General features: G+C 45.6%; 1 protein-coding gene and 1 long non-coding RNA gene across 4 annotated transcripts in view; one reads left to right on the top strand and one right to left on the bottom strand.

Annotated features, from left to right (window-relative positions):
- Positions 1-5,542: 5,542 nt before the first annotated feature.
- The window catches only part of LOC135243614 (protein shisa-6-like), an 80,011-nt gene continuing 58,933 nt past the window's right edge, over positions 5,543-26,620 (bottom strand). Inside the window, exons 6-8 of the mRNA XM_064315563.1 lie at positions 14,387-14,440; positions 12,233-12,358; positions 5,543-8,657 (exon numbers count right to left, since the gene is read on the bottom strand). Coding sequence (XP_064171633.1) covers positions 8,089-8,657; positions 12,233-12,358; positions 14,387-14,440 — 749 coding nt within the window. The 3' untranslated portion in view covers positions 5,543-8,088. The remainder of the gene's footprint in view (positions 8,658-12,232; positions 12,359-14,386; positions 14,441-26,620) is intronic.
- LOC135243615 (uncharacterized) overlaps positions 23,296-26,620 on the top strand; it is a 111,423-nt gene continuing 108,098 nt past the window's right edge. Inside the window, exon 1 of one of the 3 annotated variants that reach the window (XR_010326701.1) lies at positions 23,296-24,149. This is a non-coding gene — a long non-coding RNA (uncharacterized LOC135243615). The remainder of the gene's footprint in view (positions 24,150-26,620) is intronic. The other 2 variants (XR_010326700.1, XR_010326699.1) reach the window with 2 other exon arrangements.

Genomic DNA, 26,620 nt, shown 5'->3' with positions numbered 1-26,620 from the left:
CTTTTCTCAGCTGGATACACCAATCAGAGGGACCCAGGTGTCCGTATTAACAAAATGGATGTTTACAGTCAATATCAGCTCTGTGCCGGCCCCTGCAGGGAGGCAGGGATCGAACCCGCGCCAAAAAACCCAGGTGTCCTGCTTGGAGAGCTAATAAAGCTCGCGCCTCCGCTCAGGCAGCTGACGTCAGCTTCGGCAGGGGGGCTCGATGGTGTGCTGAACTTGGCTACTGTTCAAAATGCACAGTTTGTTTTTTTTTTTTTACCATTTAAGCCTAATTTATACTTTGTCACACAACTTTTTGTCGAAGGCTTTTGTCCTGCCTCTGCTGCTTTTGCAGAAGTAAGGCCCTTTATTTCTGTCTGAATTATGCCTGTGACTCATGAAAGGATTCGGTATTACGCTTTTTGTGTGGGTCAGAGAAATACGGCGCAGATTCATTCATCTCTGGCCATCGGTTTTCCACGTGAGGAGAGACCGAGCCTGAACTCCGGATGCTGGCAGGACTGTGTCGCATGTCATCCTTTTGTTGTCTCAGAGTTAGGTGGTTTCATTTGAGCGGGACCAGATTCTGCTGCTCGTGAACACAGCCTCGAACCCCTGTCCTGATCCACGGCAGCTGGGCGATTTAGCAGCAGGTGTGTGTGGGTGGTTCTGAGGCCCAACGTCCTGCCAGCACTCACAAGTCTGAGGATGAAGTGAAACACTTCCGCTTGTCTTACGATGTGCGCAGGAGTCCTGAACAGATTTCCAACATCAGTTAAGACCCCTCCAGGGCTTTCACTATGCAATGAGGAAACTGAAATTGTCATTGTGTGTGTTTGGAATAATTTGAAGCCTTGCTTACGAAAAGATAAAAAAAATCTTTTTTTTTTTTTTTAAATCTGCCCTGTAAAAAAACAGAGGATCATAAATTCCCTTCACATTCCTGTTACATATTCCAGTTACAGTCTTGCTGTGGCGACATTACAGTGTCCTCTGTCGGTTTGATAGAACACAGACAATCATGCGCTCCCCCCCCCCCCCCAAAGCAAACAGGGAGCTGAAGATAAACCCACTGTGTAGAGCATCCATTCCCTTCCCTGCGTAGCTGGACATCAGAACCCAACTGGACTCAGTACCAGCCCGTGGGGGACACCGCCACATCAGAACCCAACTGGACTCAGTACCGGCCTTGGGGAACACCACAACCTCAGAGCCCAGTGTAGCCAGGCGTGAGCCTCCCAGAAGATTCTCCACACAGCCATCTTTAACAAGCTTTCAGCCTCACAACGCCAGTAAGTGTGGGAAAATTGTTGCTATAAGACCATTTATGTATAATCTTCACGTTACCTTAAAAAAAAACACAGTTATGCCCACATGCCTTTGTGATGTGTGTACCCTACCGATCTGAACTCTTTGAAGTCCCATCTCTATCTCTAACCCTCTCTGCACTGTGATCCCATCTCTATCTGTAACCCCCTCTGCCTTCCATTCTGTGTGAGTGAAAAAAAGCAAACGGAAGACAGACTGTCTGCTCTACCAGAACAGAAAAAATAAATGTTTATATTCCCTGGAGGGAGCAGAAGAGTGTGGTCATCCTAGCGTGCCACCGATTTTTAGTGTGAGGATACGGGCCGGCTGTTTGTGCCTCTTGCGAGAGATTGACATGCTTTAAAATGACTGACGGCCATTCTGCCATTTCCACATGACTGGGCTGGAAGGGTGACAGGTCAGCAGTGACCAAGTGGTCCACACATTTAACCGGCCGTTATCCAGCCCTTATGGCTGATCAATAATTTACTGCCTTCTTACAGGAAGCAGTCCAAAGAACGTTTGTTATTATTTTAAAATTTGGTTTGTGATTGCTTTAGAAAACATCAGTTAAACTGGTTTGATACACATAAAATCAACTTTATTTTCAGCAAGTTTGCAAAAAAGACCGATCAAATAGTGTTACAAGCAAAAAGGGCCGCAGAATTAAATAAATGAAAATACTTCTTAATCATACCGAAAGATTTGTGTTGCATAATTAGCATGAATGTAGGGCTGTAATTCATTTTAGCAGTTTTAATTAAACAGTTTTAAACTGACAAATGTTGATTGATATGGCCGTGAGATTGACCGGTCTCTCTCACGGACGGTCTCACGGTCGGTTTCTCGGTCGGTCTCTCTCACAGCCTGTCTCGCTCATGGTCGGTCTCTCTTACAGTTGGTCTCTCTCATGGTCAGTCTGTCTTTCAGCCGGTCTCTCTTATGGTCGGTCTCTCTCACGGTCAGTCTGTCTTTCAGCCGGTCTCTCTTATGGTCATTCTCTCTCGCGGTCAGTCTGTCTTTCAACCGGTCTCTCTTATGGTCGGTCTCTCTCGCGGTCAGTCTGTCTTTCAACCGGTCTCTCTTATGGTCGGTCTCCCGGTCGGTCTCTCTCTAGGCTGGTCTCTCTCACGACCTGTCTCTCTCATGGCTGGTCTCTCTTACAGTCGGTCTCTCTCACGGTCAGTCTGTCTTTCAGCCGGTCTCTCTCATGGTCGGTCTCTCTTACAGTCGGTCTCTCTCGTGGTCAGTCTGTCTTTCAGCCAGTCTCTCTCACGGTCTAGTCTCTTCGGTCTCTCTCGCGGTCAGTCTCCGAGGGCGTCCAGGCCACACCGCGGGGGCTGTGACCTTTTCCCTCCCGGCAAAGTTGTGCCTCGTGTCCCTTTCCCATCTAAATGCAAATGGCAGCACATTCCGGGAATTGGAAGCAGTGGCTGTTTGCTGCGGCTGGTCTGAAAAGAGACTCTAATCACAGCCCTTTATTATCATGTTTGTGAGGGGAATGTATTTTACACCCTCGCTCTCCCGTGAATGTAAAGAAGTGTTTTTAAATCGCACAGACTGCGCTCGGAGCCTGTGTTTTAATATGCACAGACTGCGCACAGAGCCTGTGTTTTAATATGCACAGACTGCGCACAGAGCCTGTGTTTTAATATGCACAGACTACGCACAAAGCCTGTGTTTTAATATGCACAGACTGCGCACAGAGCCTGTGTTTTAATCACACAGACTGCGCACAGAGCCTGTGTTTTAATATGCACAGACTGCGCATAGAGCCTGTGTTTTAATATGCACAGACTGCGCACAGAGCCTGTGTTTTAATCACACAGACTGCGCACAGAGCCTGTGTTTTAATATGCACGTCAGCACAGACGTGGTGAGCTTTACTGCTGTACTCTTAGCTGTTGTTACAGCGTTTGTTATGGCAAACAATAGCAGTCCGAAGGCTCTGCGTATCTGTGCACATAACAATACATTACCTGTGTCTGGGGACGACAGCAAACAATGCTGTCAGCATTTAAGCCTGTGAATTTTGCTGTAGATGAATGGTAATATACTCTTAGAAGGGACGAAGTGCTGAATGCCGAGTGCCTTCTGTCGTTTTTTTAAGAATGTGTGCAACCCGGCACAGTCATGACCGGCCCAACCTGTGGGAAAAATGGTCATTTTTAGCCAGCTGATGTAAATCTCGAAATGCACTTACCAGCACTTTTGTTCAGAAGCGCAAGTTGAGAGTTTATTACCTTTAGAAGGCTGTGGGCGGGGATGTTCACCAGTGCAAAGGGCATTGTGTGTGTGTGTGCGTGTGTGTGTGTGTGTGTGTGTGTGTGTGAGTGTGTGTGTGTGTGTGTGTGCGTGTGTGCGTGTGTGCGTGTGTGTGTGTGTGTGTGTGTGTGCGTGTCTGTATGTGTGTGTGTGCGTGTGTGCGTGTGTGCGTGTGTGTGTGTGTGTGTGTGTGTGTGCGTGTCTGCATGTGTGAGTGTGTGTGAGTGTGTGTGCGTGTATACGTGTGTGTGTATGTGCGTGTGAGTGTGTATGCGTGTGTTTGTGCATGTGTGTGTGTGCACGTGTATGCGTGTGTGTGTGTGTGTGTGTATGCGTGTGTGTGTGTTTGTGCGTGTGTGTGTGCACGTGTATGCATGTGTGTGTGTGTGTATGTGTGTGTGAGTGTGTATGCGTGTGTTTGTGCGTGTGTGTGTGTGCACGTGTATGCATGTGTGTGTGTGTGTGTGAGTGTGTGTGAGTGTGTGTCTGTATGTGTGAGTGTGTGTGAGTGTGTGTGCGTGTATGCGTGTGTGTGTATGTGCGTGTGAGTGTGTATGCGTGTGTTTGTGCGTGTGTGTGTGTGCACGTGTATGCGTGTGTGTGTGTGTGTGCGTGTGTGTGTGTGTGTGCGTGTATGCGTGTGTGTGCGTGCGTGTATGCATGTGTGTGTGTGTGTGTGTATGTGCGTGTGAGTGTGTATGCGTGTGTGTGTGTTTGTGCGTGTGTGTGTGCACGTGTATGCATGTGTGTGTGTGTGTATGTGCGTGTGAGTGTGTATGCGTGTGTTTGTGCGTGTGTGGTGTGCACGTGTATGCGTGTGTGTGTGTGCGTGTGTGTGAGTGTGTATGAGTGTGTGTGCGTGTATGCGTGTGTGTGTGTGTGTATGTGCGTGTGAGTGTGTATGCGTGTGTGTGTGTGTGTGTGTGTGTGTGTGTGCGTGTGCGAGTCTGTATGTGTGAGTGTGTGTGCGTGTGTGTGTGCGTGTGCGTGTCTGTATGTGTGAGTGTGTGTGTGTGTGCGTGCGTGTCTGTATGTGTGAGTGAGTGTGTATGCGTGTGTTTGTGCGTGTGTGTGTGTGCACGTGTATGCGTGTGTGTGTGCGTGTGTGTGTGAGTGTGTGAGTGTGTGTGCGTGCGTGTATGCATGTGTGTGTGTGTGTATGTGCGTGTGAGTGTGTATGCGTGTGTGTTTGTGCACTTTTCCAAGGATTGTCCTGGTGCCGTTCAGAATGGACCTCAAGCCACCTGTCTGAGCCTGTCAGTAGGCCTGAGGTCTGCTGCATGTCTAGGGTTTCAAATTTGGGAACTTTTGTTCCTCTAAATAATTGCAAAACACTTTATCTGCTGGCTGGCTGTGTGGCAAATGTTTTCGCTGTTAGTGAACAATTCACTGTTGAAAGAGCTTCATTTGCTTTATTTGTAATCCATAAATAATTCTAAATGAGAAAGGTTGAGGGGAAGTCCTTTATGCTAATTGAGAAGTTTACTAAACGCATTATAGTTTTATACAGTCCATATACAATGTGCTTTTCTAAGTCAGAACAAGGACATTGCAGGAAAAAAAAGCCCATGATTTGTGCAAAGTCACAGATACAAAGGTACTTTGTCATAATTTCTACAATAAACAATGAATCCATGAATGAACCTAAACATAAAAACACAACTTTACCCCTTTACAGAGTGACACCCCCCCACTGCCCCCCAGCACCACCAAAAATAAACAGTACAGTAATATTTTCATTTTTTTATGCCCGAGAATACCTACAACAGCATTTCTAATATTTGAAGATAATAAGCTGTTCCAAAGCAAATATTTCAAAACCATGTGGATATAAAATGTTTGCTCAGCAGATTACAAAGCATGACTAGCAGATACGATTTGTGATCCTAAAAACAGGATCTCAGAAACAATGACGATTGGGGAAAAAAAAAATAGCCTGAAAATCAAAGCTTCAGATGAATACATGTTATATTTCAGGAGTTAGTGTATTTTTCAAATATACATTCTGTGTTCTTTCATCTGAAACGGTTCCGTCTTTGAGACAACATGTCTGCTGCGCACTGATGCTGTCGGAATTATTGTGGAGGTCAGAACCCCCCCCACTCTCTGTTATACATAATAAAGCAAGGGACTCACAGCATGGTGCATATGGCTGACTTTAAAAAAAAGCTCATAACTGTCATTTTGTGTTCAGCTGAACCATTCAAATTAATAAATCCCACCCCACTGCTGCCCAGGTTTCTTTGACTTGACTGCAGAGTTTCTGGACGGGTGTAAACCTACGGAAAACTGATTGTTGCATCTCAGTCTGAAGTAAATATTGTTGCCTAAGTTTAATCTCTTCCTAAACCACCTGCATAACCCGTTATAATGCTTGACACAAGCATACACAAACATTCCCGATGTCTCATGCCAACAAACCACGTAATTCGAGGGACTGCATCTGTCATGCCACCTCAAGCTGTGGTAGACATTTATGAATGTTTGTGTGAAATAATATGCATCATCGCTGTGGTGTTATGCGAGGTTAGCGTAGGCTATATCGCACCTCACTGAATTTCGGTTCAAGTCGAGATTTCTCGTTTAAAATGTTGTGACATCATACTCGTAGCAGTCACCTTTCAGCATTGCATAAGGGCAAACGCATGAATTCATTAAGAATTAAAAAACATAAATCTAATCATTTAAAATTAATTTGGGACTTGAATGAAACATATGTTTCTCCCCTTCATTTAAAATGACTAGAAATATCCCCGCTCAGGACTAACAAATAAATAAATCTTAAACATTGCAAGGGCCTTTTCATATTTGATAATGTTCCAATTTAGTAAATAATCCACATCTTCTTTTGAAGATTCCGTCTCTAACCAAAGCTGAGGTATATGTCTCTCCTGATGTCTGTTTGCTTGCTGGCACAGTGCACTGTACGTCCTCACTGAAGTCGTAAAGGAAAGTGAATGCTCAAGGCCAGCTCCCATTATAATTAACATGAATCACAATGTAGGATATGACAAGAGTCTGAGCTTACGAGCGTTGAATGGGACTCCGTAAGATAAGGCATTGCTTTAATCAAAACGTCTCAAACGATTCACAGTTTATTCCCTCCTTAGCTACCAATCAGGACGCGTCTCTTTGTTGATTGTTTTCGGGTACGTCGACAGCTCTAACGATGTAAACTATTGCACAATGACTATTACTATTCCATTTGACACCTGCGGTAATTTATATGCAACCACAAAAAGCGTTACCGTTCTGGGAAAGCGAAAGCAGCTTTTCCCGGTCAAGCACAGATATGTAGGGTAAGAAAATGAAAAATTGAATAATTTTTCACTTTTTGTTAATTAAAAAAAAAAAAAAAAGAACTACGCTAAGAATAACTGTTCAGGTACTGTTCACATGTCAGTCAGTGTACTGCACAAGCTGGCTGTCAACAACTTTGTTCATTTGCTTTTTCATTTTACAAACATTAAAACACACACACCTCACATGCACATACCTCACACAAACACACACAAACCCATGAACACATACACACCCACACACACATTATAGTTCCCCTCTGAGATGTCAATAGTCGCTTTTCATTCTATAAACATTATAAAACACACACACACACACACACATCCACCTCACACACACCCCCCCCAAACACACACACACACATACATACAAACACATTATGGTGCTCCTTTGACACATCCGTAGTTGGTTTACTGGGTGGTCATATTTGATATTGTGGCTGATGTCTATGAGAAGTATATGAAAAGGTTGGCTGCTGCTACCGTAGCATATTTACATTCATCTACGCAGAAAGGAAACCACACTGGCAGGTTTGTTTTCGATAATGAGCTGAAAACCGTTAGCAGAGAGCAACCTGTGAACGAAGGAAACGTAAAAGAATAACTTCTGATGGATTGATTGTGCTTTTTAACCCATATAGCCACTTCCATATTGAAATGGGTTGTTTTGCTGAGGCACCGGCAGAAGGTCTAAACACTTTCGTAGTTCTCTAAAGATTCTCTAAAGCTATGACAAGGTCTGGAAGTACAAATAGTCAGTATATTTATATATGTATAAATTTAATACAGGTTGACTCCAGGTCTGCACACCTAAAAATAGTCTCTGGACCCCAAAGTTGCGTCCGTCCCCCCCGGGTGCGATGATGTGAAGCCCTTCGATGTTGCCCGACGCGTGGAAAAGAACAGCATCCTTCCGCAAGAAACTGCCGAAAGTTTCACATTTAAGACGCCAACAAAAAGAATGGAACGGGCTGGAGAGCTGGCTGGTGCTGTAAGCAAATAATTCAGTCTGTTGGCTAGTTATTGTTTATTCGAAAAAATAACGGAAATTCAAAATCGAAGGCGACAACGACAAAAAAAGGGCTCGCCCCAGAAATCGCAAGAGGCCCCGCAATGACGCCGCCCCGGCCCCTTGGATCGCCAAGGGTCGCCCCCCAAAATATCTAAGGACTCCCCAGAGTTTTTAAATTTTTCTGTAGGTAAGCAATGTAATCCTTGCGCCCCCTGCTGGTCAGACAGTTACTTCAGTCTTGCTGGCCGTGCGGTATTGGTGGGCGTGTCCGGGGATGTACTGGAGGTGGTCGACCGTGTGGGTCCGCCGCGAGGCGAAGGCCTGCCTCTTGGACGCGGTCGGGTTGTGGTTGACGGTCAGGGTGTTGTACGAGTCGCTGGACGCGCTGGGGTGGGAGTGCATTTTGGTCATCTTGTAGCGGTCCATGACGGGCGTGGTGGGCACGAACATGTCCGTGTGGGACAGCGCCCGCGACATGGCCTTCTGGCGGAAGTTGGCGCGCCTGAGCGACAGCATGCCGTCGGGCGAGAGCAGGGGGTCCTGGGAGTGGAGCCGCTCGGCGGACAGCAGCTGCTCCTCGGACAGGATGCGGCCGCCGTAGGAGGACAGGCCGTAGTGGTGGGTGGGCGTGGCCTCGGGGGACAGCACGTGGTCCTGGGACAGGGCCCTCTGCACCCGCCGGGGCCTCTGGCGGTGCCGCGGCGGGGGCAGGTCCGGCTCCTGGCAGATCGTTATGGCGTGCTGGAGCCGGCGCTTCCTCGCGTAGTAGTCCTCCACGTCCTTATCCGCTGCGCGAGAAGGGGGAGGGGGGGGGGGGGGGCAGGACAGGACAGACAGATCAGCATCACACGTTTTCATCTGTGTTCAAAGCCCCGCCCCTAACACCCCCCCCCCCCTTTAACTCCCTTCTGCAGCTCGGTCTCATTGCTGCTTCTTCAGACCCAGATCCAGAGTAACCTTCACACCGCTGGTCCTCAGCTTTCAGTAACCAGCTCCGCTACATTCTTATTATCATACTTACATGAGAGAGAGAGAAAGAGAGAGAGAGAGGGAGAGAGAGAGAGAGAGAGAGAGAGAGAGAGAGAGATAGAGAGGGACAGAGAAAGAGAGAGAGAGAGAGTGTGTGTGTGTGTATATGCATTCAGTTTATGCGATATATGATTAGATACATACAATTCCATTTGTCACATGACCAGATAAACAGATGCTAAATTTTCAAACCGATCCTTTTCAAACCGCTCCAGCACAAGCATTATGCCCCCGCCAGCAACTGAGGCACGTGCACATACAAGAGTGCCACAAACCCATGTGTACCCAGAATTCCCTGCGTACGGGACACCTGACAACAGGATGTCCTGTTGGAAGAGTTCACAGAGACGCAGAGGCTTATATGGCATACAGTCATACAGTCACACCTGTACTACGTCCACATCAGTCACACCTGTACTACGTCCACATCAGTCACACCTGTACTACGTCCATCTCAGTCACACCTGCACAACATCCACCTCAGTCACGCCTTAACGATGTCCACCTCGGTCACACCTGTGCTACGTCCATCTCAGTCACACCTGTACGACATCCACCTCAGTCACACCTGTACGACATCCACCTCAGTCACACCTGTGCTACGTCCATCTCAGTCACACCTGTACGACATCCACCTCAGTCACACCTGCACAACATCCACCTCAGTCACACCTTAACGATGTCCACATCGGTCACACCTGTGCTACGTCCATCTCAGTCACACCTGCACAACATCCACCTCAGTCACACCTTAATGATGTCCACCTCGGTCACACCTGTACTACGTCCATCTCAGTCACACCTGTATCACCTCAGACCCCCTCATGCGCTTTCAACAAAGTTGTCATTTCGATGGGTCACGTAGGACACTGTGTTATACAGACCGCCAAGGCTTGCTGTCGCCGTAAAAGTTAAACAGTACGTGTGATTTCTCAAGGATGGAAGATCAATGTGAAGGCAGCTGTTTGACAGCTGGCATATTGAGCTCATCTTCATAAACAGTCCTTCTGTCCTCCAGCAGCCAGATGGCGACAGTGAGCCTCCGGGCTGACAAATCATCATCAGCAATACTCCCATTGCTCCCATGATTTTGTCATCTCAAGGACGTAAGACTCATTTCTATCAGCAGTATAGGTGGCCTGGTGCGCGTCTTCTTTTGGGGTGTCCTCCGTGGATTTTCACCCCCCGTTTCAGTCCCTCACGTGAAAACACGAAGGTTGACTGCAAACGGTCGAAAAAATCCACCAGATGTCTATGGGGAAAAAAAACGTCTATGGTTCTGGAACGCGAATGGGAGGGAACATTCAGAAAGCAAAGGCCAGGCACTTGCAGATAATTAACACAAAAGCCCTCCACTCGCTCTGATTAAATTCGATACCCGGCGTTTCCGTCTCTGTCGGCCATTGATCCCGCTCAGAAAGGAGCCTCGGAGAGCGGCGGTCACACAAAACCCCCGCCGGCGAGCCGTCGATGGCAGAGCGATATTTTTGAGAGGGGTTGGGGGTGGGGGGGTGCTTTAGGATTACGTTCATTCAGAGTCGGAGCGGACGCGATACGATCGTTTCGCCCGTTCTCAGAGAGAGGATTGACACACATACTGTTCAGATATAAGAGAGTATTCAAAATCCTTTTCTCTATGGTGAGGGAAAATGAAACGAGAGAACAGTATGAGTCTCTCTGGCCGTCGTCTTTACGGACATGGAAAAAAACAAAAAATAAGTCATTCTCAACAAGTATTTTAGTCTTATATTTAAAATCTTATCTGTATTACTTATTCGCTAAGTAAGACGAAAGGATTGCCAGTGAGGTTTGACTTGTCTTTCCCCATTAACAAATCTTACTCATTTCAAGATTTGCCAATGGGATAATGAGACTACTTCACTTAAAACACGCTAATATTCACTACTTCAGAGAAAAAAAAAAAGATTTTTAAGTCTCATTATAAGACTAAAACACTTGTTAAGGCAGACTTGAGTGGAGGCTGGATAATTTCTCTGCAGCTTCTTCCCTCCCAGGCTTGCTTCTCAGCCTCGTCTGAAAGACAGCCCGATTGACGGTGACGCCACACCCATGCAGTGTCTGCGTTCAGAACAACACCGTGCCGTATGGTGAATACAGCACCGTGCCGTATGGGGAATATACAGCACCGTGCCGTATGGTGAATACAGCACCGAGCCGTATGGTGAATACAGCACCGAGCCGTATGGTGAATACAGCACCGTATGGTGAATACAGCACAGAGGCGTATGGGGAATACAGCACCGAGCCGTATGGTGAATACAGCACAGAGGCGTATGGGGAATACAGCGCCGTGCCGTATGGCCAATACAGCACCGAGCCGTATGGTGAATACAGCACCGTGCTGATTGGTGAATACAGCACCGTGCCGATTGGTGAATACAGCGCCATGCCGATTGGTGAATACAGCGCCGTGCCGATTGGTGAATACAGCACCGTGCCGTATGGTGAATACAGCGCCGTGCCGATTGGTGAATACAGCACTGTGCCGTATGGTGAATATACAGCACTGTGCCGATTGGTGAATACAGCGCCGTGCCGATTGGTGAATACAGCGCCGTGCCGTATGGTGAATACAGCGCCGTGCCGTATGGTGAATACAGCGACGAGCCGTATGGTGAATACAGCGCCGTGCCGTATGGTGAATACAGCGCCGTGCCGTATGGTGAATACAGCGCCGTGCCGTATGGTGAATACAGCGCCGTATGGTGAATACAGCCCCGTGCGGTATGGTGAATACAGCGCCGTGCCGTATGGGGAATACAGCACCGAGCCGTATGGTGAATACAGCCCCGTGCGGTATGGTGAATACAGCGCCGTGCCGTATGGTGAATACAGTCATGGCCACAGGCACGCTGTTAGGCCTTATGTAAAACAGATACAACACAGCCTCTTGTGACCTACAGTATTGCTCAATTATAAAAGGATTACAACACGTAGAAACAATGCATAACACAATATTATTTATTTTGTGATATTATTTTTTAAGTAACGGTTTGTTTACAAGCCAGCTGTTCGATTAATTGCTGCCGTATCAGATTTACAATAACTGTAGAATGCCAATCAGCGTCCAGGATCAAAAGCACCCGTTTAATAACCAGTGTTAATTAATTTGCCACCTGTACATACTTACTCAGTATGAGAATGATAGATACTTAAGCTCTTGAGAGAATGCTTACTCAGGTATGAGAAGGATAGGTACTTAAGCTCTTGAGAGAGTACTTACTCAGGTGTATGAGAATGATAGGTACTTAAGCTCTTGAGAGAGTACTTACTCAGGTGTATGAGAATGATAGGTACTTGAGAGAGTACTTACTCAGGTCCGGTTTCAGGGCTACCTCGTAAGAGGGTGGCAGGTGGGAGAGGTTCTGGTAGGACCGGGAGAAGGACAGGTCATACGGTTCGGTCTGAGAGGTCAGGATGTTGTTCATCCGTTTTTTCTCTGAAGGAAGGAGGAGAAAACCATCAAGCCAAAGAGGCATCCCATAGCAGTACACTACTGCGCCTACAATACAGTATTCATTTCTAATGTCTTGGACATGTCATTCTTGGACATGAATCATGTGGTGTGAATCCCAGATGGAGAATGAGATCCACTGCAAATTAGCTTGGTCTAGAAACCCTAAATGCAGTGCATCTAGTGCTTGTTTCTAATCTGTAACTGCATTGTCCCTGATAAATAAGAGAACAAAAATGCATACATTTGTATGTATATATCTACATATGTATATATGTATGTATGTATATGTGTGTGGTTGTGTGTATGTATGTATGTATGTATGTATGCATGTATATATATTATATATCATGAATTGATAGTTATAGAAACACAGTTTACATATAAATAGTTTTAGCTGTGGGATGGAAATATTGAATCACGCCTTCAAAATTAATTTTCAAAATGGCAGGGGGGAAAGAGACCGTGCACAATCCCAGAATTCCAGCGCCCGGATTCAAAGTGACAGCCCGGAACGCCTAAAAATACAGCTCCGAGTCTCTCACACCGGAGCGTGAAAATCGCGGAACAGATTGGCAAAAACAGCCCTGACATTCGCTCGGTTTGAGGTCAATTACATCTCATTAGGTAAATCAAGACGGACAGGGACGAGCCCCCGATTGGCTTATTGGTTTATGAGGCGAAGCATGTCCCGGCAGCGGTGAACGGTATGACCGCAGATTAATCCCTCTCTTTAAAAAACAAAAACAAAAAAAAAAACAAATAAAAAACCTTTCGCTTCCAATGAAAAGTCACGTTTGGAAACTAAACGGGAAGTGACAAAAGTAGTTAATGTTTTTCAATAAACTGGAGCCCGTGGAGAAGATATGATTACTGGCGCATTTATTTATTTATTTTTTATTTATTTTTTTTTAGTTTTTCATTTTGTTCAGTCTCCACAATTTACCAATCCTGGTTTTTCATTTCCTTTCAGCAAAATAGTTTGGTTCCATCATAATTCATTTAGATGTGCTCTCTTATACGTACGCCCTTCCGGAAAATATGACACAAATCTATACTGACCTTCAGATACGAGATTAATGAACAGAAATGAAGGAAGTTTGCTTTTTTACAATTTTGAAAGGTCATACATGATGTGAAAGAAAACTGCTGGAAAAGAACATGCACAAAAAATGAAATCGATTCAAAACTTTTGGAACCTTGACATTTTTTCTGTGTGTGTGCTTAACCTGGGAGCAAATTTAAAAACAAGTTTGTTTATCCACAAAACAATTACTGAATTATTTACACATTCTCTGCTTTTATCAGAGTGTTTTCTTCGCATTTTGCAGATAATACCGAGTTCGCCTACCCGGGCAGCCAGTGACCAACTAGAATTTTAATTGCTTTATGAAATGCAAAATGTCATTTCACACTTAGTCAGCTTGTCGGAGCTTGTGTGGCATCTGGGAGGTGTGCGATGGACAGCAGTTAACAGGAAATTAAATCTCCTCAGTGTACTATTCCATTTATATAGAGCATAATTCAGGGGTGTGCTGTCTGTTACTTATAAGGAATAGGGTTTACACTCCCTGGCTACTTAAGCTAGAGATTATTATACCCAATCTAATGGAACACCTACAAACGAACTGTTTGGGAGGACGGTACGTACATATTTGGAAAAGTACAATTACCCCCCCCCTCCCCCCTCCCCCCTCCCTCCTCCCGAAAAGTACCAATTGATCCAGCTGGTACGGGGAGACTGCAGGTGCTCCACTGGCCATGGAAACTGTAACTAAGCAACATGGCAGGGCTGCCCTGGCAGGCCCTCTCCCACCGGGCAGTGCCACGGGCAAGCTGCCCCGTGGAAGCGCTGGCACGGGCACAGCCAGGATCGTCCCAAGACCAGAGGACAACGTTGCGCTCTGCACACAGGCACGCCAGTCAGGACCCCCTCGGTCCGCCCCAAATCCGCCGTTTATAGGCCCTCCCCACCCCCCCCCCCCTAGCGATGGCCCGTTAAAACCCCCTTACCGATTTTAGGTGTGTGGGGGAGCTCCAGGTGATTGTAACTGTATTGGTGGTCGCCTGCAGGAGAAAGAGCACAGCCGTTAGAAATCTGACGTACAAAGCAAACGAGAGCAAGAGTATCTGTCTGTGGCGCAGGGCGCAGTGAATCTACAACCCGTGACAATTTAATGGTTCAGACGGTCGTTTGCTCGGATATTACGGCTTTAAGGGCACGTGTTATTTTAAAGCACCGTCATGGTGGAACGATACATCATCAGAAAGTTGTATTGTAGGAAGGATCACACAGAGCAGTTTCCAACAGCTAGCAGCAAAAAACTAGTAAAAACTATCGAATAAGATTATAGGCACAGAACAAAGCTAGCAGGCAGGTCCACAGCTTCCAGCGGCGTGTTGTGTTGCTGATTAAATATAAAATTCTGACGGCTGGAAGGTTTGGCCGATACGCTAAAATTCAGACCCTACATCATAAAGCTTTGAATGTGTACATGATGAGAACGGTATGATTCGTCTGACACACACATCACCGTACAGCAGAAATATATTTAGCAAAAAAAAAAGGCAACTATCGTGAACATACGTCCATCCATCCATTATCTATACCCGCTGATCCTGAGCAGGGTCGCGGCGGGTGCTGGAGCCTATCCCAGCGTGCATTGGGCGAGAGGCAGGAATACACCCTGGACAGGACGCCAAGCTATCACAGGGCACACACACACTATTCACTCACACACTCATACCTATGGGCAATTTAGAGTCTCCAATTAGCCTACCTGCATGTCTTTGGACTGTGGGAGGAAACCGGAGTACCCGGAGGAAACCCACACGGACACAGGGAGAACATGCAAACTCCACACAGAAAGGCCCCAAACCGAGATTCAAACCCACAACCTTCTTGCATGTGAGGCGACAGCGCTACCCACCGCACCACCGTGCCGCCCCACAATCGTGAACAATTATTTGTAATAAGCAATTAGCATAAATAATTCATAATTATTAGTTAATACGCTAAGGGCATTATGAACAACGCAAACTTTAGTCTACGGTGTGAGACTGGGGGCCGTAAATCGTGGAATCAGAGACGTCAGGCGTCCTAATTAGCCTACAGGCAGCCACAGCCTTCAACTCGTCACACGCTTACACCCCCCCGCGCAAGCCTGGCGCATGCCTTGACGTCCGCTAGCACCCCTCGCGGCGCTCTTCAGCGTCGTTTAAAACAAGGGCCGTGCGTTCAGCGAGCAGCGCAGTGGCGTGAGACCCGTTCCGCTCCGCGCCGGCGTTCCCATGGCGACGACCCGCGCCGCACAGAACAACGGCGCTTCGCTTACACCGTTAAAACTTTTTTTTAAAGACCGCAGAGGCGAAGGCGACAAGAACAAAAAAGAACCCCCGATTCGGACGAGACGGACGTGTCCTGTGTGTGTGTGCGGGGGAGAGCCCTTAAGTGCGCATTAGGGTCTGTTTTCTTTTCCGAGGGTTATGTATCGCCCTCATTAATTTGGGACTGGCCGTACAATCGCTTTAAAAACGGACCAATTTAAAATAGCACCGAGGGCTTTTCTTTTCTCGTGCGAGAGAGCGAAAGCGGGGGCACTGCGCCTTTGATTGGACGCATAGATCATTCGCCGGCCGCCTCGGTGCGTTATTCGAACCCTGGAAACGAGACTTAACACTCCCCCGCCGTTGTTGTTTTCAGATAATTGCTGGCTTTTTTCCCCAAAAAAAACCGCAAAATTACATTCAGATCCCCGGTTAGATATAGGTCTTAAGAGATGGCCGTGAGGAAAGCAACTGAAACGTCTCCCTGACAGCAGCCCTGGGTAAGCTTATAATCCGTTCACATAAGTACGGCTTTGCCGAAAGTTGTGAGAGCAAGCAGCGCCTGGGCTGTTTCTGTGTTCGCTCTTGGTAGTCCCAGTGAAGCAGGTAGTGTTATTTCCAAAGTAAGATGGAGGACTTCTTTTATTTCTCCACTGAGAGATAGAGTGGGGGGGTGGGGGGGGTGAGAGGTCTGTTGTGTGAGACCGCAGCCTGGCAGTGCTGGGGCTTTAGGCTTCAGCGAACAGGGAGCGCCTGGAATATTGAACTGTGTTTAAACAGTACGGACAATGAGCGAGAGAGAGAGAGGGAGAGAGGTGGTTGGGTAGGTTTGGCACAGAGCTGTCCCTAGACTTTTGGGGGCATTTGGTAAAAAGTAATTGGGGGGGGGTCTCCAAAATATTGCCACCTTCTGATTCTTCTGCTGCCAAAAGAAGGCGAGAAGGTGGGGCCCTGGGCAAGAAGGCAGGGCCCTGGGAAAGAAGGCGGGGACCTGGGTGAGAAGGTGGGGCCCTGGGCTAGAAGGCGGGGCCCTGGGTGAGAAGGTGGTGCCCTGGGTGAGAAGGTGGGCTGGGGAAGTGGGCTCTGGGTGAGAAGGCGGGGCCCTGGGCTAGAAGGTGGGGCCTGGGTGAGAAGGTGGGGCCCTGGGTGAGAAGGTGGGGCCCTGGGTGAGAAGGTGGGGCCCTGGGTGAGAAGGTGGGGCTCTGGGCGAGAAGGTGGGGCTCTGGGTGAGAAGGCGGGGGGCGGGGGGGAGCAGGTTAATCAACCTGTTCCATGCTGATCAGGGAAAGCTTAAAGAAAATACACAATACAGTAGAAAAGGAAATTAAAGGCCATGTTTGTGTACAAAATAATATAATTATTATGACTGAAACACAAAGAAAGTGTCCACATTCACCACCAACCCCTGTGACTCCACTTCACCTGAAACTAAACAAAATATTAATTTTCTACATTACACATTTAATTTTCACAGGAGCAGGGACCCCAAACCTCTGTTCCAGCAAGTCAATTTCTGGGGAAAGGAGAAGAAAAATCTTAAGAAGAGATTTAAGAGTTTGTGATCACATTAAACTGATCCCGATCCTGTGCCTACTGTACATCATTTATTCATACGCGCGTCAGCTGCTTTTATCTGGGGCATCTACAGACTGCAGATAAAATACATTTCCCACTTAATAGAGCAATATTTACTGGACCAAAATCAGTTTTAATAACATGAGTTTTAGAGCAAGCACTGCTGGGACAGGTGATAGGCCTAGCTTTTTAGACCAGGTACAGTACGAGTACATCTATGCACATGCATGTGGCCCCTACACCATTCCATTCCAGAAATAGACTTTGCCTGACCTAATTGAGGCACCCAGCATGTTGTAAATGGGTATTTACTATGAGTTTCTTTACTATCTGGGGCATTAGCAACCCAGCATTCAACCAACAGCTCTGCAAAAGCTGTTTAACAAGGGCAAACAGGACATCCCAGCTATGCAATGACAAAATGTGTATGTGCGTTCGTGTGTGCGCGTGTATGTGTGTGTGTGTGTGCGCGCGTGCGTGCCTGTGTGTGTGCATGCATGTGTGTGTGCATGTGCATGCGTGCGTGTCCACGCGTGTGTGTGTGTGTGCGTGTGTGTGTGTGTGTGCGTGTGCGTGTGTGTGTGCGTGTGCCTGTGTGTGTGTATGTGTGTGTGCGTGTGTGCGCGTGCGTGCCTGCGTGTGTATGCATGTGTGTGTGCATGTGCATGCGTGCGTGTGTGTGTGCGTGTGTGTGTGTGTGTGTGTGCGTGTGTGTGTGTGTGTGCGTGTGTGTGTGCGTGTGCGTGTGTGTGTGTGTGCGTGTGCGTGTGTGTGCGTGTGTGTGTGTGTGTGCATGTGTGTGTGTGTGTGTGTGTGCGTGTGTGTGTGTGTGTGTGTGCGTGTGTGTGTGCGTGTATGGCAGGGGGGCTGCACCTTTGACCACTCAACTGGCACACCTGACGGCAAGAACTCTCTCTCTGTTGCTAATACAAGCTGAATACTGTTTGCACATCTGCGGTTGTCACCGCACAGACAGGTGGCTTAAAGCACCTTCAGAAACACAGAAGTGCAGAGCAGCAGGCCTTAGCAGCAAACACAGTCATAATCTCAGAGTGGTAAACAGCCGTAAACAGTTGTTGTAATATTCAGCGTGCGTTGTCTTGTTTTTATGGACAGGGTCACATTGCTTTTTTTTTTCCAGCGTATATTCAGAAATGCGCAGATACTTTTTTTTTTTTTGTCTCTCAGAAAAGGTTATTACATTTTTGGTTAAAGGCCATTTCATTATTAAAAAACAGGGATTACGTGAGTGGGCTTCGTCTTAGATTATTAGTTGCCCAGGGCTGTGTACCAGTTTATATAAGAACGAAGACAACAGGCTCCACAAAAACAGAAAAATATGTTTGCACAGATATGAAAACAACATGCCGTAGTAATGTCCATTCCTTCCACATCTTGCAGTAATTGCTGTTAAATCATAAATCATTTACAATGATGGGTTAGATATTGGATTAGATTATAATATAAGGTTTGCAGGTTTCATTCCTAATTGGGGTGCTGTGGCTGTACCCCTGAGGTTTTTTTTTTTTTTTTATCTTGAAAGAATCATATAAGCAAAAAATAAAGTACATGACACATGATTTAAAAAAAATGATACATTCATTTATTTAAAATCTATAAGCAGCCTGAATGTTTTTCCTTAACACTAATGAAATCATTAAATCGGTGTTCTTCTCAAATTAAACAAATGCACCAGATGTGCCAAATGTGCATACAAAGAAATTTAGCATGAAATTTGGACATTTGGAAAACAGGATGAAATAATCATCCCAGCAGCGAAACTTGCTGGCAGCGGTTAGCGTCCAATTTAGTTCATTCCACAAAACAAATGACCCTACGGATGTCAGCGGATGTTCCTCGGGAAGCTGAAGCAGGGCTGGTCCATTGAGTTGCTAGCAAGGATAAGCACAGATTTAACTGATGTCTTCTTCAATTTACAAGAAGTAACATCATTCAAAGCTGCCTTTATCCTTGCCTAGACAAGGTTCCTCTTCGCCGATGAAGATGAGGGTGGGTCCGCCTCCAGACATGGAAACAGGAAATCCTGGATCCTAAAGAAAATCCTCCTCCGCCGCCATTGGCCACCTATGATCGGTCACATGTCACACTCTGAACCTATCACGGAATCAGATCCCAGGGCGCAGCAAACCTCAGTCTCTCATCAATGTCTCTGTATGTGAAGATATCATTTCAGGCATCAGATTTACGTCGAACAAGTCGGCAGAATCCATCTCGAAATAGCTTTTGTGGTCCAAGCTTATTAATCCTTTTTAAAAAAGATTATAAAATATTTTAGCCATGCCCCTTCTGAGCCTCCATGGGAGAGAATAAATGCCCATGTCTTTCTTCACAAGTCCTCTGGATATACAATAACATGGGATTAGTCCTGTCACTGCTGTATGTTTGTGGGAAGAGCTTGTCCCTCATTCTATAGTGTGGTGACCAAAACAGAACACAGCGTTCTGTACTGGACTCATTGAAACATTGTATTTCGGGGGGGATAAAACAACTATAAAAGACACAAACGGTCCTAGAGACTATAAGTTTGACTCTGCCTACCCTCATTGCTGAATGCTGCTCTCTCAGAAAACCAGAAGAAGTAGACTTTACTAGAAGAGTGAAAACAAGTACGTATTACTGAAGCCTTCCTGTGATGTATATGGAACTTAATTTGCATAATGCACTCATGACACAATTTACAGGCACGGGATACACCACGTCCGAGAACAAAACATTTTTGCATTATCCTGTCACCTTTCATAAAACGTTTCATTTTTTCTTTTGACAGGTTTTCCGAAGAGGCCGTGTTACATTCACGTTCAAGGGGCTCGAGCTCGCCCCCCGCGAAAGCCAAAACAAATACTGCGTAAATGTGTAATGGCCAAAGAACTGGAAAGCGGTACAAGTGCAAGATTAGGCAGGGGAGCATACAAGCTGAACGCACACACAGGCACACTTAACAGCACGACACTGAGCGCTGCCAGCTAGGCCTGGAGGCTAAGTGAAGACAATTTACCACCTTCCCCCCCCGAGCAATTTCTCAAACGATAATACAGTCCTCCTGTGCACAGGAGGCGCTCCGCTTACGGTCAGGGAGGGGGAGGGAAATGAGATGAATAATTAGAGTAAGAGTCACGAGGTTTTACTTCGCCAGATTTCCGTTTCTCTCACGGCCTGATTTCTCAAACAGCCCCCCCCCCCCCCCAGCTACATCTCCCCAGCAGAATCACCACACAGCTTCATCTCTCCCGAAAGACTGCCTGTCCTGCAGCTGTCACACACACACACACACACACACTTCAGTCTAGGAGACGGCAGTGTAGTTTGCTTCCGCGGTTGGGACACTGCCGTTGTACCCTTGAGCAAGGTACTTAACCTGCAATGCTTCAGTATATATCCAGCTGTATGTAAATGCAATGTAAAAAAGTGTAAAAAGTTGTGTAAGTCGCTCTGGATAACAGCATTTGCTAAATGCCTGTATTGCATAAGACCACCTATCCTGTAGCACAAACACACACACACACACACACACACACACACTAGGAGTCCACCCGATTTTTGCTACTGCACCGTACAGGCAGGAGGCTTGAACGAAAAGGATGCTTCCAACAATATGTTTTAGATGCGCAGGATGAGAAAGAGCCACTTGGCATATTTGTCCGTATATCAGTTGGGAACACAGGAAATGACACCGCCAAAAGTTTTTCCCACGTAATGTGGAAGCTGCCTGACATTACTGCGTAGACCAGGCGATATCTTCGCGCGCGGAGACGACGACGTGGAGAAAAGGCTTTGTGCTCGGCCTTTTGTGGAAACAGACAAATCCCACATTCTAATCCCGCTGCACCCCCTTACCTTCCAAAATGTTCCGCCACGGTTGTTTAATATAATTACATTAGAGTGTTTGAACACATTTCCTCGATTATGTTTGTCTTTCTACATAGGGTTGCTGTTAATGGGAGACGCCGCTATCGCGTAGCTTTAATAGAGGAGAAATGTCAGCCATTGAAAAGATGCTTCAAGCTGGAAAATTACAATGGAGAGCCGATAATGAGTTTATAATTATGAGGTGAGCTTGAACGCGCGCCGACATTTAGCTACGTGCCTGCCTTGAACGCAGGAGCTAAATGTCTGCCCATTTAAATTGAATTTGTTGTGGGGGTTTTTTTTTACTCGGATGGGGTGTTGCTCATTTGGGCGTTTTTCAGAAGATGAAAAGTTGAAAACCCCGAGAGAATGAATTAAGGAGTGATTTACTGGTTGAATGACTGCAGTGGAGTGAAATGTGATCCATGTGCAATTTCGATGAATGTTAAGCATTATGCGGTATTCACATCTAATGAAATACAGAAGCTCGCATATGTTGCCATGGGGAATTAGCGATGAGAGTTTGAAGAAGCTCTGAGAACCATTCGAGATGAAGCAGCCATGTTCTTAATCACCAATACATTACATTACATTTATTTGCCAGACGCTTTTATCCTAAGCGACGTGCAATAAGTGCATACCAAAGGTCAATGGAACAACTGCAGTACACAAGTCCAATAAGGTACAATACTAATTTTGTATATATAGTTATATACATGTACGAACCAATCGAAAGCAGGTGCTCTCCACAGGGAGATACCACAATTTTCTGAGATCAGCGAGCCACCAATGACACATCGCTCTTACTATTTCATTGAGCTCACTCTGCGATCACGACTTGACATTAATCAACTTTAATGCTGAACGCAAAATTATGCTTCAAAGCCAGTAAACAATCAGCATTACGATACGATAACACTCTGTTGTCTGATAACTCAAAAATTTGTCTTGTGTCGTCGTCCTGCCAACAGTTCCATGTACTTACATAAGACAAGAACAGTGCTGCAAGTGACATGTACACAAAGAAATACATCTGAATACAATTAAATATTTTTTTTAAATATAAATAAATTTAAAAAACGTGTTCTCCCATATACCCCCATAAGCAACAATTCCCAATTATCTTCCCTTACTGGACCTATCATTTAGCATTTGAATAGACAGTGGGATAAAAGTGCATTTATACCTTTTCTGTCTATGCTTCAGTACCCTATACCTCCTCCCTAACAGCAAAAGCTGGAACTCAGAGTTCAGCACATGGGAAATATCAACAAACATATTGTCTGCCGGTCTCAATATTAAACATTAGAATCAACACAAATGTCTCAATTGGGCAAGGGTTATTTCTGCAAAAAGTTCGGACGTTTTTTTTTTTTAAATAAAAAATGTAGACCTAGAAAACTCCTAGGAAAACTATAGGTTAGAACACTTTCTTTTGATTTTATTTTCCGCGTGAACACTTCATCTCCCCTTTAAAGAGGATAAGGAGAAAGTGAATGTATAAGAATGCCTTACAATTACTCTGCACATTTTAAAACTCATTTATCATTTACATGTCAGGATTAATTAATGACAAAATGAATAATTATTTAATGTGAATAATTCAATACTTCATAATTAATTGTTGGAATCCGAATAGTTAGCACTTTCATGTTCTTGAAAGAGACATTTCTTTGTCGTCAATAATTTATAACTAAAATATTTTCATCCTTCTCCATTGTCTTGTTACTGAGTGTAAACTTGCAATTTTTTGCAACATCATGCGAGTCCATAGATATTCAAAACAGTGGAGGCTATCTTTACAATGGCCTATGCAGTGAAAATAAAATCTTTAATTCGGTCTTTGAAAGACCAGTTCACGATAGTGTAGCACTTCATTTGCATATAACCTAATATTATATCATTAGTCAGAATATCCAAGAATTCCAAATGAGATATTGTCATGTAAATGTCTAATGCTGTATTCGGTTTAATTTAGAATAAACACCAATGCTGCTGAGCGTACCTGAATAATGCTCGCTTATGTAGCGGGTGATTGGTTCCCACGCGCGTGCCTTGGCCTCACGTGGGTACAGCTGCTTCCCTATTGGTGGTTGGGCAGAATGTTCCCACAGATCGTTTGCACCTAATTAGCTGGTTTTTAAACGACTAATAAATAGTGGAGGGGTTTGACAGTTTACAGCTAAACTGATTATTTGCAAATATCATTGCATTTTGTGATAAACAATTATTCCTTTTCTGCCACATTGTTGGAGTGTACTAATTGAAATGTCCCATTCAATATCCGCCTCTATTTTCTATTTAATACATTTGTATCTTTTCTCTTTCTTCTCTAAGTAGAACGAACCTATGTGATCTGGTTGTGCAGCTGAAGTTTTGACTTGGCCTAAATATGCACACAACCAGTGGGCTATCATTTATTTTATTTGGCACTGTGTGTTTATTTTATTTTGTTTTATTCCCGGCGTTGTCCCCCTCCATCCACCTGACCTGCCAGGTCAGAGGGTAAGACATTTCAATGGCGGAAAATCGTGTGAAAACGGAAAAAATCTCTAGACAACACAGGAGCTTCTCAAGAGCAGAGGACATTAAAAAGCTTTGGAACAAACCGGGGTTTTGTTTAATTTGAGAATTTTAATATGGTTCCACGTGTCGGCAAGGTCGGTTATAATGATGCACTTTTTTGTGTTTCAGAGGCTTCTTGCAAAACTACAGGCAGTAGTGACCCGCCGTCTATAGGCTAGGCTACTTTTTATTCGTTTATTTACTGGAATCTCAGTAGCGCCATTTATCCCGTGTTTTTGTTTGTTTGTCTGTTGTTTTGCTCGCCGAGGAAATCTCTTTTCCCCTTTGCTTTATTTGCCGCGTCACAAGGGAATGGAAAAAACAAAAAACCATTTTGAACAGCAAAAACAAGTTAGAGGAAACTGCAGGCCGGCTGATCCTGGAGTTTGAGCTGACCCACAACGATCACCCTGTTGCTGCCAGGTCGAATCACCATCCTCAGGTGAGTCCGCTGGTTTTCGGTCTTCTGGGTTATGAGGTGTTGGGGACTAACGCAACGAACTCTTATTTTCCACTTAGTATGTTCACCCGCTGCTTTGACGACACGCGCTTGGCACATTACGTGATTCGTATTTTTAGTGGCATGTCGTGAAAGGGGGAAATAATGATGTTCTCTCGGGCCCATGTATTTGACTTTGTTTACGGTACCACATGCATACACTATTGTGTGTGCAGTTCTGTTCCTCCCCGGTTGACTGTCGGGGTGTTGAAAAAAAATGAGGGCAAACCTTTGCTGTTCGGTGAACGTGAATCTGCTTCGCTCCAGCATTTCAAATGGGAACAAAGGGAGAGTCTAGCTCCCTGCTAATAATCCTGCGCCTCCCTCGCCTTCCTCTCCTCTAGGGGTCATTCTCTTTTTACAAGCATTTCCAGTGAAAGAAAGATGACTTGGCTGCCTGCCCTTCCATTTATCTGCCCTCTCCCCCTCCATTTATATACTCTCTCTCCCCCAGCATGTCTCACCGCCTTCTTAGATCACACTTTTTTTAAAGCAGTGCGCTGGTAGAGCAACACTCTCCAGCTTCTAGTGTCTTCTCCGTCCCAATCAATGTAATCAAATATGCATGCGCCCAAAGTGGAGAAGAATGCCCGCGCGTTTTTGTGTGTGTGTGTGCCGTGGATTTCGTAACGGTGGTGCTTACGTCATTTAACTGAAATTGGAGCAATGACTTTGTGCGACCTTAACCGTTCGGCAAGGCAGACGAGTAACAATACACCACGCTGTAGCACAAAGAAACACAAGGGAGAAAAATGGAGAAGACTGCCCTGATGATACGGGAAGGGTAACCATGACAACTGGGTCGCCAGGCCTATGTATGCCCTGAAAATAATCGATACATTCCTTTACTCCCCTTTACATCATTTCACGGATGAATGCGCATAAATGCACACGCAGGCATCGGACAAAAATGGAAACGCACCTTTAAAAAAATGTGTGTCCATACATACAGAACACCCACACACACACATGAACACAACGAACGCAAATACTCGTAATACCCGTAAAGACGGTGTTGGTGCTGTTGCAGTCTCTCCGTGGAGACTTGCCTGTGCGACTGCGCAGTACGTAATTACATACACAGTTAATGCACAGTCCTCGCAGATGATGACTTATAAAATTAATCTCACAGAACAGGCAGCGGTGATGAGATGTTGCAGACAACAGCCCGTGGGGATTTGTCAGGCGCCTCCTCCATATTGCGCTCCCCTGCTGTTCCGATACGTTCCGTGAAAATGAAGTTAATGGGTTTGGGCGTGAAAAGCGCCGTTTATATGGTCTAGAGGCTTTAAGAGATTATGCTCTCAGCACAGGTGGAAAGCAGGCTTAAATTTGGGATGAGAAATCGGAAGTCAAAGTTCAGAAGGACACAGGAAAGAGCAAGGTAAAGTTTCTGTACTGTGTATTTAGAGCAAACCCTAACCCTAACCCTAACCCTAACCCAAACCAACAAATAAGAGAAATCAGTCTTTCAGCCATGGAATTCATTAGAAGTTATACCAATTTATTTTTCTTCATTGGTTTTTTCTTCCTGGTTTTGTGTTTGAAGTGATGAAATCAGTAGGCCAAAGCAGGAAACCTCTTTGCTGGCACCCGTATAGAGTATTCAAATATACTTCCCAGGGCTTGACTTGTAATCAGAAGTCTCCAAATTTTTCTTCACATTTTTGCATTTTTTGTCATGTTTTCATCAAGTTTATAAATCTGAATTTCAGCTTCAGATTTATAAACTTGAATGAAATATATTCTGAAAGAAATTGTCAGTGTGTTTTTTTTTTTTTTGTTGTTGTTGTGCCAATTTCTTTCAGAATATATTTCATCTTGAAATGGAAATGGACATTTTTCTCATGATGAAATGCTAATATGTCTCCTCTTAGCCTCTTAGCCTGTTGCTATGGTTGGGAGGGGGAAAAAAAAGTTTTCTTTTTGCAATGTCAGACTGCTTTGTCAAAGCACACCCGGGGAGACCCTTGTATCCGTGGCTGTCTGTGGGGGGAAATACACAGACACACCTAACATCAACCTGAAGAACTAAACAGTGGTGCTGTCTAGGGCAAGCCACCATGGCCGACATTGAACTCGCACACAGTTAATTGTCCAACCCCCCCCACCCCCCCACCCCCCTCCACCTGCGGTCAGTAACCCTGCACCAATCAGAGGTGTCCGTTTAACACCCTGCTCTCCCCCCGGCTCTTTAATTATACCCTGTGAGAGCTTCCTCATCTTATGAGATTAAAGCTGCACTGGCCTGGCCAACTGCAGAGTAGTTCAGACCGGAGACAGAGAGGTCTCATTTTGGATGTGTACTTCGCCCGAATCGCCGCGGTTACAAGCGGGTAGTTAGCAGCTAATGACTGCGATTCGCCCTGAATATCTGCAGTACCTAAACGTTTGTATTGCTTCCCCCCTCCCTC

This window comes from Anguilla rostrata, chromosome 17 (genome assembly GCF_018555375.3).
Source record: "Anguilla rostrata isolate EN2019 chromosome 17, ASM1855537v3, whole genome shotgun sequence".
NCBI lineage: Eukaryota > Metazoa > Chordata > Actinopteri > Anguilliformes > Anguillidae > Anguilla > Anguilla rostrata.
The sequence above is the reverse complement of the archived record's forward strand: the minus strand, read 5'-3'. Positions and strand labels throughout refer to the sequence as shown.